We start from the raw sequence: 15,752 nt of genomic DNA, 5'->3' as shown, positions 1-15,752 counted from the left end.
AGGCCCACAGGAACACCCGACAGACCCAGGAGGCCCACAGGAACACCTGACACAGGAGGCCCACAATAATGCAGCCCCTCAGGCAGCAGCCCAGGAGCTGGCGGACCAGATTTCTAATCCTCAGTCTAGCCTTCACTTCCAAACACATTTTTCTTTTAAACAAAACACCTTTCAGGATAGTCTCAGATGCAAGTACAAGGGAAGCAAACCTTTGACTCTGCAGACGGCTCTGGGGCTCCCCATTACATGAGGGTCCACGAAGCCCTCCCCCTACTGAGGACCAATCAAGGAATTGGGCCCCATCACATGCTCCTTCCACCTGGATTAGCCCACACACTAACAAGCAAGTGGCTCCCAGGACATGCCAGGTGACTAATAAAGCCTCTGGGGTCACAGACGTCATGTCATCCTGACCCCTGTCCCCAGATACTGGCTGCTAATGGAAGACATGCTTCATTTCCCTCCACCAGCAGGAGGCTCCCAGGAGAGAGGACACGGTGGCCTTAGGAATGAGCCCACCACCAGGTCCAACTCAGTCTCCACAAGGTGGAGAGCCCAAGGCAAGCCGTTAATCATGGATACCCTCCAGCCCCCTAAAGAGAAAAGATGAGGAAGTTCACGCAGACAGTATCTGCAGGGAGGGCCGTGTGTACACACGCTGGGGTCTTTAATCTGGCAAACGCCTCTACCGCCCTGGCCCCCCTCGGCGCTGGGGGCACCAACTCCCTTCAGCAGCCAGAGGGACTGCAGGGAGCATCCCTGCCCAAAGCCCCCAGTGCTTCCCTTCCACACAGGGGATACCGTCCAAGGTTGCCCCCTGCTAACCCCCACCTCTGTCCCCCTACTCCTGCCCTGCTCTTCCAATTTCGGGCACAGGGATTCTGGCTGCTCCTTGAATGTTCAGCTCTACCTTCCTCGGGGATCCTCCCACTTCTGTCCTCCTGCCTGGGAAGTACATTCCCCAGATGGTGAATGTACTCCTAAGTACATTCGGCTCATTCCCCTCGTTCAGGTCTCCTAAGGCCGCCCCTGACCGCCACACAAAGGATTAACGCCCACCATGCTTCACCTTTGCTTTTTCCCTCTAGAACGTAAACTCCATGAAGGAAGAACTTTCTCTGCTTTGCTCACTGCTGAGATCCCAGGGTCTAGATGCGTGCTGGCCACACAGAAGGTACTTGAAATATTTCCCGGAAGAGGGAGTGAGTGTTTATCATCTAACGTGACAAGGACTCAGTAGAGGCAAGTGGAGAGGGTGGGGGATGGGAAGAGGGCCCTCGGGGCGGCGGGGGGCACCTGGGACCAGAGAGCATGATGCCTGAGCTCTGTCCGGTGATAACTGAACAATCTCAGACCTTCGGCTCCTCCTCTGCACCTAGTGTTGTTATTTAAAAAAAAAAAAAAAATCCTCCCATTCATCTTTCCAGGATTCCAGAAATAGGAAGATGGGGAAGATCGTGGGTAAAACCTATTTCGGATAGACTCTGTTCCTTTCCCTGTCTTCTTTGTTCTCTCGTGCAAGGAGGGAGAAGAAAACTGAGCTGTTTATTTTCAGCCTGATCTATACAGCCTGATTCTTGAGAGTACAGATTTCAGGAACCACTTCCCACAGTACCCTCTCCCTAAACGCTTACCGAAACAACTCATTTAACCCACGGGGGCGGAGCACAAGCAACACAAACTGGGGAAATAGCAAACATGCCTAGTGCTTATTCAACCATCTTCCCAAATGTGACAAATATGAAAGGCAATTTGTGTACTCAAATTAAAACTGACTGAAGTTACTCTGCTTTGGATTATCTTGGGTTGTAAGAACCATGGACGAAAGCACACACCCACCAAAACAGCTGGTATCAAAAAGACGAGCAATGCCCAGTGTTAGCACGGACGTGAAACAACTGGAACGCTCAGGCATCGTTGATGGGAGTGTACGTTGGTCCCGCCATTTTGGAAACCTGCTTGTATTGACTTAGAGCTACGCAGATGCCACCCCTGACCCAGCAAACACTCACAGATTTGTACCCACGGGAAATGAGTCTATGCCCATGAAAAGACATGTGCCGGAACATTCCCTGCAGCTTTTCCCAGTAGGCAGACGCTGGAAACCACACAAGTGTCAGTCAGTGTGGGATGGTAGCACGGGATTCAGGCAGTAGAATGCTGCCCAACAGTGAAAGAGAATGAACTACACTCTGGTGTGACAACATGGACAAATCTCATGGATGGAATGACGGAATGAAGCCAGACAAAGACACAGGGTACCTTTGCTAGGGGTCCTTTTGTATGAAGTTCAAGAACAGTCAAAATTACTTTTTGGTGACAGAGGTCAGAGCAGTGGTGATCTGAACAGGAGGGGTCAGTATGGATTGTCAGGGAACACAGGGGAACCTTCTGGGGTGTTGAAAATGTTCCACATATCTAGGTCATGGTGCCCAGATACATTCACATGCAAACGGTCATCAGCTTGTACACTTGTCATTTGCTCATTGTGTGTATGTTATACCGCAATTTAAAATTAAAAACAACAACAACAACAACACAGTAGTAGACTAAGATAACACCCTGTCTTTGTCTTTGTTCTTGTTCAAGGGGCACATCCAGGACCTGAAACACTATTCCCAAATTCGATCTGAATTTCAGATCGATAATTTGATTACCTAGAAGATGAGGGGAACGCACGACTCACCATGTGAAATAAAGATCATGACGAAGCAGGCTGCCCCCGCCACCAGATTCGACGCAGCCAAGGGGCGGATGAGGCCACAGCGGTCAATGGTGGCGAGGATGATGAAGGCCGTCGGGAATTCAACCAGAGCAGAGTAAAAGAAATCCAGGTAGAGGTTCCCCCCCGTGGCGCCCACGTGCATGATGAGGCCCTGATAGAGCACGGAGCTGGTGAACCTGAGCACAGAGGAGAAGCAGTCTCAGGCAGAGGCTCCGTCTGTGGGACGGGAGAGAGTTAAGATCCTGTCCAGCAAGGACAAAGGTCCCTACGAGCTGGAGAGGAACAGGTGTCCCTCGATTTGGAATGTCCTGGAGCGACTTGAGAAGAGGGGATAAAAATCAGGAAGGCTGTCCTAGAGGGGCGCTCAGGGAGAAGCTCCTCTCAGGATTGATGTGACATAGTGACTTCCAGGATACAACGACATGTCCTCGAGATGGCAAACGAGGACCCTGAGGCCCCAGCAGCTACAAGGGGATGGGCAGAAGGCACCACGGAGTGAGCAGATTCAGCAATCAGACTGCTGTGTGAGCTGTGTGACCTTGAGTAACTGAACGAAGCCCTCTGTGCCTCAATTCCCTCATCAATAAATGGAATAAGGTCTTCCGAGAACACTCAGACACAGTCCCATCCTGCCCAAACTTCGAGTCTCAGCCAGAGCATCCTTTCCCACGGGGGAGCCCCTTGTTCCACACCCACAAGGGGACAGCAGCCTTGTCCTGACCACAGATGTATAAAGCTTAGAGACCAGCCTTCATCCACTGTGTCCTACCCCAGTGCCACCTACAGATCAGGCTTGCCCTCAGCAGAACGGTGACGAAAGGTGCACAGATGAGATATTTCTCTCCACAACCCTTGCTGCACCCCCTCTCTGTCCCACAGTAAGTGCCTGGTGTGGTTCTGGGAACGAAGAAAGCACTCGCTAAAGATGAGCGATGATTGGCATCCTCATCATCATCTTCCCAAGGTCAAGTCCACAAAGCACAGCAGAGGAGGTGCCAGCCAAGTCTTTCCTGCTTCGTCAACAGCGCTGTTCCCCTCCCTGTTCCACCCTGTAGCCCACAGAGGACGCTCCACCCATATTCCAGGGAAGAGTAGCAGTGGTACAGAATATGGCACAGAGACCAGTGGGGACCAGCCAAGTCACTCAGGGAGAATTCAGAGTCCCATGTGTCTCTTTTGGTGACATTGTATCATTTTGGAGGCTAGAAACATTTGATCATTATATTGGTATTTACACTGCGAGTAGAGATTTTGGTTGATAAGAAGTTGCTGTCTTATCCCAGCATGTAAATTGTCCATCAGCTCCAAAACGGAGATCACAACTGAGAGTTCTTATCAATATACTCCCTTGTTTTATAAAGCTGCACACAGAGAAACATTGGGATGCTCTTGTTTCTAGTCCTGAATCATTCCTGATTTCCGAAAGGCTCACCACGCCCTCTCTTTGCCCCAGTAAAATGGAACAGTCACATCTTACCGATGAAGAGATTGATTTAAGAGAAAAGAATGTATAAGCTTGATTTTTCATCAAGGAACAGTTAACAAATGTGCAGGCCTGCCATCTTTTGGCAGAACCCATGAATTGCATGTACATGTTAAAATAGTGGCCTGTGGTACCGAGCCACTGGTTCTAAGCCATTTACACAAATTATCTCATGAATCTACCAACACGCGGGTGAGGGGGGGTACTCCCATTACCCCTATTTGCTGACAAAGAAACTGAGTCATAGAGGGAACGCAGAGATGTCTGGAGTCACGCGGCTGGGAAGTGCTGGGAAGGAAGGAGCAGGTGGAGGGAAGGGTGTTCAGGGTCAGCTCCCTGTAGGCCACGGAAAGGGATTTGGTTCTATCCTCAGTTTGTTAGGAAGCCAGCGGAGGATGTGGACAGGGGAGTGACCTTTCAAAAAAGAGCAGAATTGGCCCGGGGAGTGGGTGCAGGGGTGTGAGAGCAGAGGAGTCAAACCCGCCCCCCCCCCCAGAGGAGTGCATTAGGGGATGGCAGTGGGGAGAGTGAGTGGAAAGGGGAGGAAGTAAAGAGGGGGATGGAAGTGCAGCTGGGGTGTTTGCAAAGGCTCCCGGGACCCATCGTGCGCTGGCTGCAGGACTCTGGGGCCAACACGGGGACGTGGCAGGTGACTGGTGGGGCCAAGGGAGGGCATGGTGAGCCTGGCTGGCATCTCCTGCACTTGGGATGGATTCTGTGGAACCGTGGTTATTTATTCAACCTTCAGCAAATATTTGCAGGGCTACCATGTACCAGGCATCACCCTACTAGCTTGGACCCTTGGTTCTAGTAAAACCTTGCTGGAAGCAGAAACGAGTGTACCAGCAGCAGAGTGGCTCCAGCTGAAGGCGGGGAGCCCACAGTCCAGCCACTCAGCCCCTGGGGTTGGGGGAGCTACTGAATGTCAAGGACAAAGCCCGGGTGATGGGGAGCCGGCCGGATGTCCTCTGAGGGAACAGGGTAGGAGGCTGCAAGAAAGCAGCCTGGAGAGGGGTGCAGACCCCGGGGGTGGGCCAGGGTACGTGGGTGAGTACCCCAGTGCCCGGGCAAGCACCCGATTCCGCTGCGGGAAGGTACAGGAAAGGCCCCTCACCACAGGTACATCAGAATAAAGGTGTGCTTCCTCAGGTGTGGCGTGCGGAACAGGTCTGCAAAGGAGGGGCTCAGCTTTTCAGTGACATCCTCTTCGAGAGACAGCATCTAGGAGGGAGTCAGAGCATCAGCTGCATCCAAGCTGGGGGGAGCAGAAGAAGCCTGCAGAGCCACCCCACCCATTCCTGTGCTCAGCGCTCATCACCCCAAATTCCTCCAGGGCCTTCCTGCTCCTCAAGGCAGCCCCGGAAGCATTTTCTAAATCATAAACCCAACCCAAAGTTCAGTGATATGAGAAACCCCTTGCTAGTTTGTCACCTTGAGATCAGCAAGAGGCGATTTCCCGTTCTTTTGGGCGATGTGGTCCATTATCTTTATCACTTGAGCGTTTCTCTTCTGTGATAGCATCCACCGGGGAGACTCGGGCACCCACCTGCAGACACCGATGTCCCTACGTGGTGGCTTCCCCAGAGCGCGTCTGATGGTAAGCCCTGCTCAGAGAGGTGCTATTGCCCCAAGCAACCCACCCTCTTTACTTCGGGACTGTAATTCCTCAAGCAGCTAGTGGACGAGGACCTGGGGTCGTCCTGCGCTGGCTCAGGGTGCCCACGAAGCAGCTCTGTGGGTCCCTCATACTCTCAGTGCCACAGACTTAGGGGCAAAAAGGGAACTGCTGTTTTCCTCTGTGGCCTTCATTCCACTGAGCAGGGGTCCCACTCTCTGCTGGCCACTGGCAGCCCTTGTTCCCCTGGAAACTGCTCGCACAGAATCGATGACCCATATGGCCCCCGACCCTTGTGTGACAGCAGGGTGTCTCCGCGTCTTACAAGGGTTGTTGAACAAGATACCAAATATCTCCAAAACCAAATAAACAGATAGCATGCGGTCCATTTCAAACCGGGTAAGGATGTTACAACGTGAGGATTGGGAATCTCTGGCATGAGGTCTTCTGAAAACACTCAGGCATAGGCCCACCCTGCCCGGCCAGCGAGACTCAGCCAGGGCGTCCTTCCCCACTGGGGAGCCCCGGATTTCACCCTGATGGGAGAGAGCAGGCTCGTCCTGACCACAGACATACCGCTCCCAGCGGCAAGCCCTGGTTTAGAGAGATTGGGTCTACTTCAGTGCTACCCGCAGATAATTTGTCCCTAGCAGAATGGTGACAAAGGGTGCAGGGATGAGATATTTCTCTCCATAGCCCTCTCTGCACCCCTTCCCTGGCCCACAATCAAAATTCAAAACTCATCTGTCCAGCTGCTTATCTCTTGGGACCCTGCCCAGTGCTGTCTGCTAGTAAGATTAGTACCTCCTCTTGGGACTGGTTTGTCTCACGATGGCTTAATGTGCACATTCCCCAAGAACTTTTATTCACTCATTCATTCATTCACTCATTCACTCAACAAACAGCAAATGCCTTCTATGTGGCTAGGTGGCCTCCTATCTGATTGAAGCATTGCCCCTCTACCTAAAGGGAGGCAAACTGACAGAGGCTCTGTTTGAGGGTAGCTCCCCACGTAACAGGGGCCATCCTGTAATATTAGAACACCCCAAATGGCACAAAGGGCAGAAGCAGCCCTGCGCCCGAGTGCGTGGCCACTGTGGCCATTTGGGGGATGGCTTGTGTGGCCACGAGGTCACCAGGCAGTCGGAGTTCACTCAGCATGGTCCCGGGGGTGGAGAGAGGAGCAGGGCCCCCGTGGAGGCCATCTGGTAGAGGATCGCCACCGTTCGCCTGTAGCCCAAGCCCACGAACTCTGTGACTGAAACAGGACATGAGTCACCCCTGGGGCTCCTTGGGCTCCCCGTGGCCTCCCTCCCCCCCGCCCCCGGCGAGCCCCTGCACCTTGCCCCTGCCTGGCTGACCCCAGGCTCCTTCCCCTCGTCCTGCTGATGTTACTCAGCTCAAGCCTCCCTGAGATACACCGGGCTGTCGGTCCCAGCTTCTCTCTAGCTCTTCCTTTTTTAATCCCCCCATTTTGCCGTCTGTAGTGTCCTTTGGGTGCTTGAGGGTCTGGTATGCCTGAACACGGGCCCCTCTCTCCTCCCCAGAGCTTTGCCCCGACAAACTTCAGACTGAGCTGTGAGATTTCTCACGGCCCCAGGAGCGCACATTCATTTAACAAGCATTCCTGGGTGCCTACCAGGGACCTGGCACCACTCTGGGTGTTTGGGGTGTGTCATCAGCCCCACGGGCAGAGTCGTGCCCTCATAACCCCACGTCCTCATGAGAGAGGGCAGAGGGCACACCCAGCAAATGCGTAAATTGTGTGCCAGGCCAGAATGCACTTTGTGCCATGGGGGGACGGAGAGTTCACTGGTGGAAGGGGATCGGGAGAGTGGAGGGTGAAGGGGTTGCAGTTTTTCAGAGAGCAGTGCAGGGGGGTGAACCTCAAGGGTGAAGTTCCAGGCAGTGGGAGCTAAGGACGCAGATCTCCAGGGAGAGGGGCGGTGCCCGGGGCCAGGCTGTCCTGGGGGCCTTACAGAGGCTGGTCTATGCTGCATGAAGTGCAGAGCCCGGGCCCAGAGGGGCAACACAATCCCACGTCCACTGCTGAGTTGAGACTGGTGACCCATGTGGAGGAGAAGCGATGGCGTTGGCTTGGGCCTAGGGGCAGGGGCAGAGGAGAGATGTTGGACACGTGTGCGCTGTGAAAGCCAGCAACAGAACCCCTGAGGGGCCAGAAGCAGGCGTAGAGAAATGGGGGCCATGCTGACTGCCAGACCTCTGGCCTGAGTGGCTGGACAGAGGGCACGTCACTGACTGGGGGCTGGAGTGGGGGTCTGCAGGTGGAGCAGGTTTGGGGACGGGGAGGACAAAGTCCTGGGTCCTGCCACATTGAGGGATGGGGGAGAAGAGAAGCCAATAAAGGAGACCAATATTCCCAGGGGAGGCCCAGGGAATATGTGACCTGCAAGCCTTCAGGGGGGCAGGAAGGGAGGGAGGGAGGGAGGGAGGAGGAAAGAGGGAGGGAGGGAGGCTATCCCCACGTCATGCCCTGCCCGGTCAGACAGACAATCACATACAACTAGAGCTAGGACAATTTCTCTAGACCCCACAAATGTCCCCTCTCCCCCTAAATCCCACCTCCACGTTTGGCTCCACCCCATTCCACCTGCCCACCCGCCCACCTGCCCTGGTGGGAACTCAGCCCAGCAGACACTTACTCAGGACATAGCCAGACGTCTAGCTGCCCTTGCTGACCAGCCCCTGCAGCAGGCAGAAGAGCAGCAGAGACAGGTAGTCTTGCGCCACGGCCATGAGGACACCCAAGATGGCACTGATAAGGCTGGTGGCCAAGAGACATAATTTTCGGCCAAACCTTCAGAGGCAAGGAGACAGGGAAGTGGGGAGTATTTGGGGTCCAAAGGGCACCAAGGGGCAGCAAGGGTTTCGATCGGGAGGCATGCATCACTGCTGTCCTGAGGGACTGCCCCCCGGAACTGAGGGCCCAACCGTGTGGTCCGCAGGGAACAGCAGCCCTTCCGAGCTTCATTAACTCACTGTAAGGAGGAAGCCAGAATCCTGGTCTCAGGCATCTGGCATCTCAGCCAGGGGGGGGAGGGGGTGGTTCACCTGGGGGTTCTGCAGGTTCCCACGTGTGCCCCCTCTCATCACCCAGCAGACTGTATTATTATTAACGTGCTAGTCTTATCAGCAGCCTCAGAAAGTTTTCTGGGAAAATATTCAGTTCTAATGGTATAACAATTGAGGATTATTTCCCTTTCCTTTTTTCATGAATGAAATGGGCAAATCACTTGCTAACTCTTCATCCCGGTAGGGAGCTTCATTGACTCCATTTTTCCAACCTGATCCCGCACTCTGGTGGCTACTTGAGGAAGCAAGGGGCCAACCTCCTGTGTGGTCACAGTGACCTGGTCTCCACCCCCAGATCTCCCCACCCTGCAACCTCTGTGTTCCCTGCCCTCTGCCTCCTAGACTCCATCCCGGGCCCTTCATCCCCCTACTCCTTGCCTTCTCACCTCCAGCCCCACGTTCCTCCCCAGCGTACCTCCACACCAGCCAGTGAATGTCCTCATCCTGTACTAATGTAGAAACTTCCTGTCAGACGCTCACACCTTGTCACCTCAGAACAATCAGAACTAATGTTATCTGCATCTGCCTCCATCTTGTCTCCTGTGCCTCCGACGGAAGGCTGCTTCCCCTGCTCCCCTGGGGCCCAGCCCCTCCACTGCCCTGTTGCTCCCTCAAGCCCTCCACGATGGATCACCCCCATCCTGGACCCTTTGCCTGTCCCCTGTCCTTCCTGGCCCACTTGCCTTACAGAGTTTTCCACACACACAAACTCTACTTTCTCCTCTCTCTCTTTTCCTCACCCTTCCCCTGACACCATCCTTGCCACTGGTAGTCATGGTGCCGTGTCCACAGGTTTGGACCCGTCAGGCCAGTCCTGTCTTGTGTTCTATAGCTTCACACTATCCCGGAAGAGCGGTTGTCTTTCTACCTCCCTGCCATTTCTTCCAAATCTCCTTTGCCAGCAACTCCTTCCCTACCAGCCTCTGTACACTCCGCTAGCTTCTCTCAAACATCATCGACAGCTTTAGATACCAGCTCCTGCCAACAAATCCCAAATATTTATCTCTAGCACAAACCTCTTTTCTGAGCACAACCCACGCATCCACCTCCCTAGGTGACATCTCTTCTGCACCACTTGGGCTATGCTTAGCTTAGCTGCCATGTGCACCCCACCAGGACAGAACTCTTGATGGCTCCCCACCCTCTCCCCCCACAACAAAGGCTGCTAACCTCTTCTGTCCTGTCTCAAAAAATGGCCCTAACCTCACCTCACCCATCTGCTCCATGCATAAACCCTGGCTTTGTCCCCACCTTCTCTCAGCCCACCACCCCAACTATACAATCTGCATGAGTTTTGACCCCCCAAATCCATCCTAAATCCCCGCCCATACTCCATCGTGCTGCCCTACCTCAGTCCAAAGCACTAGCTACCACGTCTTTCTCCGTCAGCGTCTGCGGTAGATTTCACCCGGCCAGATGCTTCCACCATTGTCCCCTACGATCCGTTCTCCTCACGGCATCGCCACTGCGTTTAGTCAGGTTGACCTTTACGTACCTGTCTGCAAGGTAGCCGACACCCAGAGAGCCCAGGAAGAAGCCCAGGTTCACGCAGGACTGAAAGAGGTCCACCTTCCAAGAGTCGTCACATACCAGGTTAAACTGCGGGTCACACCACAGTCAGAAGGGCCGAAAACACAAGACCATTTGTAAGTCAAACTGTCCCTTCCGTCTTCTCTCCGGACAAAGTAAATGTTTACCATGAAGTGTGATACCCCCAAGGGTTTCGCATCATTTTCTCTTGCCACAGTTTCATAAGACAAATTCCAGGTTTCTGGCCAATCTCAGCTACTACCATTATATGCCTAATATCTTTGCTCTACCCTCACCACTGTCAAGAGCTCTGACTTTGACAGCCGGTTATTGAAAGACAACACAGCCAACAGATAAGTCTTCTAAAAAGAAGTACAGCACAGTAATTTCCTAAAGACAGAAATGTAGCAAAATAAATCGAACGTGATTTCCAGAACTGGTCAAAAGCCATCCATTAAGTACCTGTTAATTATATATTTAATTATGTGAAACCCACCGATAATTCTGGAGACTCAGCATGGCCAATGTGGCTGCGAGGGGCCACGGGGAGGGGCTGAGCAAAGACACTATGGGCAAGGAGAGGGCTTGGAGGGAGCAGCGTGCGCGCTGGTGTCCTGCATGCGGGGCCCAGGGTGGCCAGAGACTCAGGGAGCACTGTGCCCAGAGCCAGAGAGCAGAGGGACTAGGCAGGAGGGAGACAGGGGCAAAGGCAGGACAGATCCGCCTGGGGAAGGGCTCCGTTGTGCTTCAGGGAAGCCCCACCGCAGGGGACACACACCAGGGCACCGTGAGGAGGAGGAGGAGGGTCCCACTTCCTCTTCGGGGCACAGAGGAGGTAGAAGTAAGGTGTGGAGCTCCACAGCTGGGGCCCTCACGGAGTCCCCGTCCCTGGCACAGCCCCGACGAGGTGGCAGCCAGCGGCACATCCTTCCTTTCTCCCTGTCTCTGTCCCACTCTAGTTACTTGGATTCATGGCTCCCCCTACCAGACGTGACAGTAGGTGGGCCTCAGTTTCCCAGTCTGAACTGTGTGTACTGTGCCTGTCCTGTTCCATTCACAGAGCTGGTGTGAGCACAGAGGGGAGAAGTCCTGTGAAAATGGTTTAGGTAAATAACAAACCCTTTACCTTTCAGGATAGAGGTTTTACTACACACCACCGTCCGCAAATCTCTAGGTTGCCAGTTAAAACCGGGCCTCCCCCGCCACCCCCCGTCCCCGGGCTCAGGGGTCGATTGTTAAGGGCCCCAGGGCTCTGGGCTCCATCAGCCTGGGGTTCTCTCCAACTGGCTGCTTCCTTCCTTGACATGAGCACTTTTTAAATTAAAATCTAGGTAGCACTCTGGGTCACCACTTGATTTTCAGAAACGAATCCCGAGCCTGTCTATACCTGCTATTGCTGCCCAGACCCCGCGCTCTGCTCCCGTGAGTGGCTCAGCTCTGGGAGGCACGACAAGATGCCACTCAGCATCTCAGGCGGTCCCTCTACCAACCCAAATGTCCATTCCCTTCGGCTGAAAGCACACCGGCCCCGCGAGGCTTCTGCGGTTCGCTGGTTTTCCCGGCCTGCCCTGGGCCCTGCCGTTAGAGGACTGAAGGACAGATCACTTGGGTGTTATCTGGCTGTCCCAGGGTCTGCATCTCCACCTGCCCAACTGTCTTTTTGTAGCCTCTACTCAAATGTCCAAGACCATAATCTGTGTGCGCCAGATTCCACCAAAGCTGCAGGGCACCGTTTTTTGTCTTTTGTTCTAATCTTCGCCATGAGTGTGTCTGTAGGATGTCCCTGCCCCCCTTCCTGAAATGCCCAGGGCGCATCTTGTCCCCCAGACTGTGCAGAAGCCAGGGCACTCACAGACTGGAGGAAGGGGCATCTGGCCTTACCCGGCACCACCACCTCCTGCGGAGATCTCTGCCCCCACTATGCTCAGGATCCGTGTCTAGAGTCACCTGCCATGCCCTGTGCCTCCCCCACCTCACACCCAACCACTGCCCCCCCTGCACATTTGTGCACACCAGGAAGACAGGCCCAGCCCTCAGGAAAGCCTGGGGTGGCGCAGAGTAGGGGGCGCTAGATGGGTGGCTGCGCCCACTGGGGTTCCGCCAGGGCCGGTGCCTGGGGTCTCAGGCACAGTCTGTGTTCTCCAAGCTCGTCTGATCACGAGATCACCCAGAGTCCTTGCCAGAATGTAGACTGCTGTGGATCCTGTCTCAGCAGATCACAGAGCAGAAGCCAGGAGATCTCTAGGATGAGACAAGTTTAGAAACAGTGATATTGCTGATAGAGGGCTCCCGGGACCTGGAGCTGAGGACTTTCTCTTGCTCATGCTCCCAGGCGGGGGAAGACCGGGGTTAACCAGCCTGGAGGGGGGCCCCCAGCCCACTGTGGGGCTGCAGCTGACAGGGCAGGGGACTCAGAAGTCAGAGAACATGCACATTCCTTCCCCAGACGGAGCCCCAGGCCCCATCCCTAGCACAGAGGGGGAGTGCCGCTGGGATATTCAAACAAGCTGGCTCAGCATCCTCCCTCAAGCAAGTTCCAACGTCCAAGGCAAGGCTAAGTTAAAAATTATTTCTGCAGAAAGGCAAATCCCCCCGAGAATAAGCTGCAGTTTAGGATGAGGAGCGGAGGCAAAGGTGGGTTTAAAGCAATGGGGGGAGAGTGCTGAGTCCTCCTGGGCCCCCTACCCTAGGGCCCCTGTGTCTAGTCAGCCCAGTGTCTCCAGCGAACCCCCCTTCACACTCAGCACTCTACCCTACAGCTACCTCCTCCCCACTCCCTCTGTGAGTGACAATTCGAGGATCCCCTCAGTCGTTGCCAGTGCTTTGATCTAGGGTCTCCTGGAAGCCCACCCCTGTTGCCACAGACAGCCACCGGGCTCTGGAGCTCTCTCAGTCCCCTTGCGTCTGCCCCTCCCCCTCCGGCTCTGCTGCCCCTCCCGGCCACATATTGCACAATATTTGATGCTGATAACCGAGGCAGGGAATACAAATATTGCATGCGATGTACTAATACTAAAAATGCGTTGTTTATCTGAAATTCAAATTCTACCCGGCACCCTGGATTTCCTTTCCTAAACCTGGCAACCCTGCCTTCATGCCGAACGAGGAAGTTTAGTCTTGTTTAGGCAGAGGAGCAAGACCACTGCTTTCCAGAGTGGCTGCACCAGCTTGCACTCCCACCAACAGTGTAGGAGGGTTCCCCCCAAAGGGGAAACTTCTGCTCTGCCCCCTCCCCGGTCCGACCCCCACCCCCCACCACGGGGTACTGATCAGGCCAGAGGAGAGGACCCAGCACCTTCCTCCAGTAAGAGCCTCGGCTGTGTTGACACTAAAACTGGCCTGTGGCTTGAACAGCTGACCTCAGAGCCAATTTCCAAGGGCCCACACTTGTCACAATGCAATTTTCAAAAAGATGCACGAAGGAAAAAAAAAATCTGGTGGCTTTTTACTAAAATATTCTCGAGGCGCAATACAGACAGGACCCATTGAACTCGGCAAGCGGGGCCCTTCGACACCACTACCCCATCCTGTAGGCGGGGAGTGGGGCCGCCACGCACAGCTGAACTCGCCAACCCCGTGGGGCCGGTGACTGCCATCCCTGGCTCACCCATGAGGAAGCGGAGGCTCAGAGATGCTGAGTAACATCCTCGGGGATGCCCAGCTGATCTGGGGCACGGCTGGGATTCAAACAGTCTGACTCCAAAGCCAGGATGGCTTCCAAACCACCCCAGCCGGCACTCAGCTGTCACATGAGTAGAGGAAGGGGGACCCACCATTCTAACGGCACCCCAAGGGAATTCTACAGGCTCTTGGAGAAGCCATGGGGCAGAAAGACGAGGAACCCATCTCCCCGTAGGCCCATGTTCCAAAAATGCAGCTCAGCCTGGCTGGCAAAGGTCTCCCCGCCCTCCAGCCCTGCTCCTCGAACCCCCAGCGTCTGTGGGGGACCAGACGGCAGAAGCAGGCAGAGTGCCCAGGACGGAACCTCCTAGGATTTGTTGTGTGTCTCCTCCCTGCCCCTGAAACCCACCTGTTCCCCCAAACCCGGGGCCTGCCCTTACCTCGGTCACGATGGACGAGCCCCGCGTGTCGTACACCCAGCCGTGGCGACAGGGCCCCAGCAGCAGGTGGCTCCTGTTGGTGGCCAGGCCTGCCAGCGGGTCCACGCAGCTGAGGGCGCTCCGGTTCCAGTCCACCTCGTAGCCGCGGCACTGGCGGGGGAAGGCCTCGCCCACGGCCCCCGGGCCGGGCACCGTGTAGTTCAGCTCGTCCGCCAGGCTCCAGCCGCATCGCCGGCTCAGCTCGGCCACCCCGGGGCTCAGGCAGCGGTGATCCGGGGTGAAGCCCAGGAAGACGATGCCCACGTAGATGGGGGCGAAGGCAGCTGAGAGCAGGCACAGGGTCAGGAAGGCTTGCTTCTGGAACCGGCCAAACTCGCCGACCTGCTCCAGAATATCATCCACGGTGGGCATAATGGGGCCAGCACCTCCTTCATCGCTTTGGCCGAACTGCCCTGGCTGCCAGGGCCGGGGTCAATGTTCCGCGTGCACTTCTCTGCAATGCTGGCTCGAGAGCACGCTGCTGTCCAAGCATGCTCGACCTGGAAGCCGACCAACTGGAAGCAATTTTTCACCCCGTGCTGCCCGCGTCAAGCGAGGGTGGAAGGCAGGACGGTGACCGGCCACATGGCCTGGCAGGGAAGCCAGTCAACCAGGCGGCGCTTCGAATTCTCTGGAGTCAGAGTTCCCTCCGAGAGAGGAGAGAGCTAGAGGCCGCTGGGCGACCCCCGCCCCGCCGGTCTCCGTAGGGCTCTTCCAGAGAGATGACCTCTTCAAACTGTTTAGAATCCCGCTAAATCAAAGACAGCAAACCGTAGAGTGTGTACAACCGGGCGGCTCACGCTCGCTCACTGGCCACCAGCTCCGCGTCCCGTTCGCCACCGAGGCCGTTTGACGCAGGCCCGCGCCCCGTGGACAGGGGAGCAGCGAGCGAGCACAGGGAACGCTCGAGACCCAGCGGCCAGCCCGGCCAGCCCGTGACTGCCCATGACGAAAGCCATCAGCCGCCAATTCAGAGCTCCAGCGTGTGTTCTCGAACCCCTCGCGGAGGCCTTCACGGGAGGTGCTATCACGCTCCGCACTGCACAGCTGGGAAAGCAGAGGCTTAGGGAGCTACCGGCTACTGCCCAAGTTCGCACCGTCATTGAACTCGAACCTTGTTCCACTCCAGAGCAACCTCCCTTAATTTATTAACCTGCCCTTGGTTCAGCAACTCACGTGTTTTGCTGTCTCACCAGATACCCGCCG

At 55.4% G+C, this 15,752-nt stretch overlaps 1 protein-coding gene across 1 annotated transcript in view; it reads right to left on the bottom strand.

Annotated features, from left to right (window-relative positions):
• Positions 1–15,031, bottom strand: part of LOC118001815 (solute carrier family 22 member 1-like) — a 25,618-nt gene extending 10,587 nt beyond the window's left edge. Inside the window, 8 exon segments of the mRNA XM_034991954.1 lie at positions 2,687–2,901; positions 5,323–5,429; positions 5,640–5,772; positions 6,787–6,813; positions 6,919–7,081; positions 8,487–8,641; positions 10,412–10,515; positions 14,508–15,031. Of these exon segments, the coding sequence (XP_034847845.1) occupies positions 2,687–2,901; positions 5,323–5,429; positions 5,640–5,772; positions 6,787–6,813; positions 6,919–7,081; positions 8,487–8,641; positions 10,412–10,515; positions 14,508–14,918 (1,315 nt within the window). The 5' untranslated portion in view covers positions 14,919–15,031.
• Positions 15,032–15,752: the final 721 nt, after the last annotated feature.

The sequence above is a fragment of the Mirounga leonina genome, unplaced genomic scaffold (assembly GCF_011800145.1).
Source record: "Mirounga leonina isolate KUSES-001 unplaced genomic scaffold, KU_Mleo_1.0 Mir_54, whole genome shotgun sequence".
Taxonomy (NCBI): domain Eukaryota; kingdom Metazoa; phylum Chordata; class Mammalia; order Carnivora; family Phocidae; genus Mirounga; species Mirounga leonina.
This window is presented reverse-complemented; position numbering and strand designations above follow the sequence as displayed.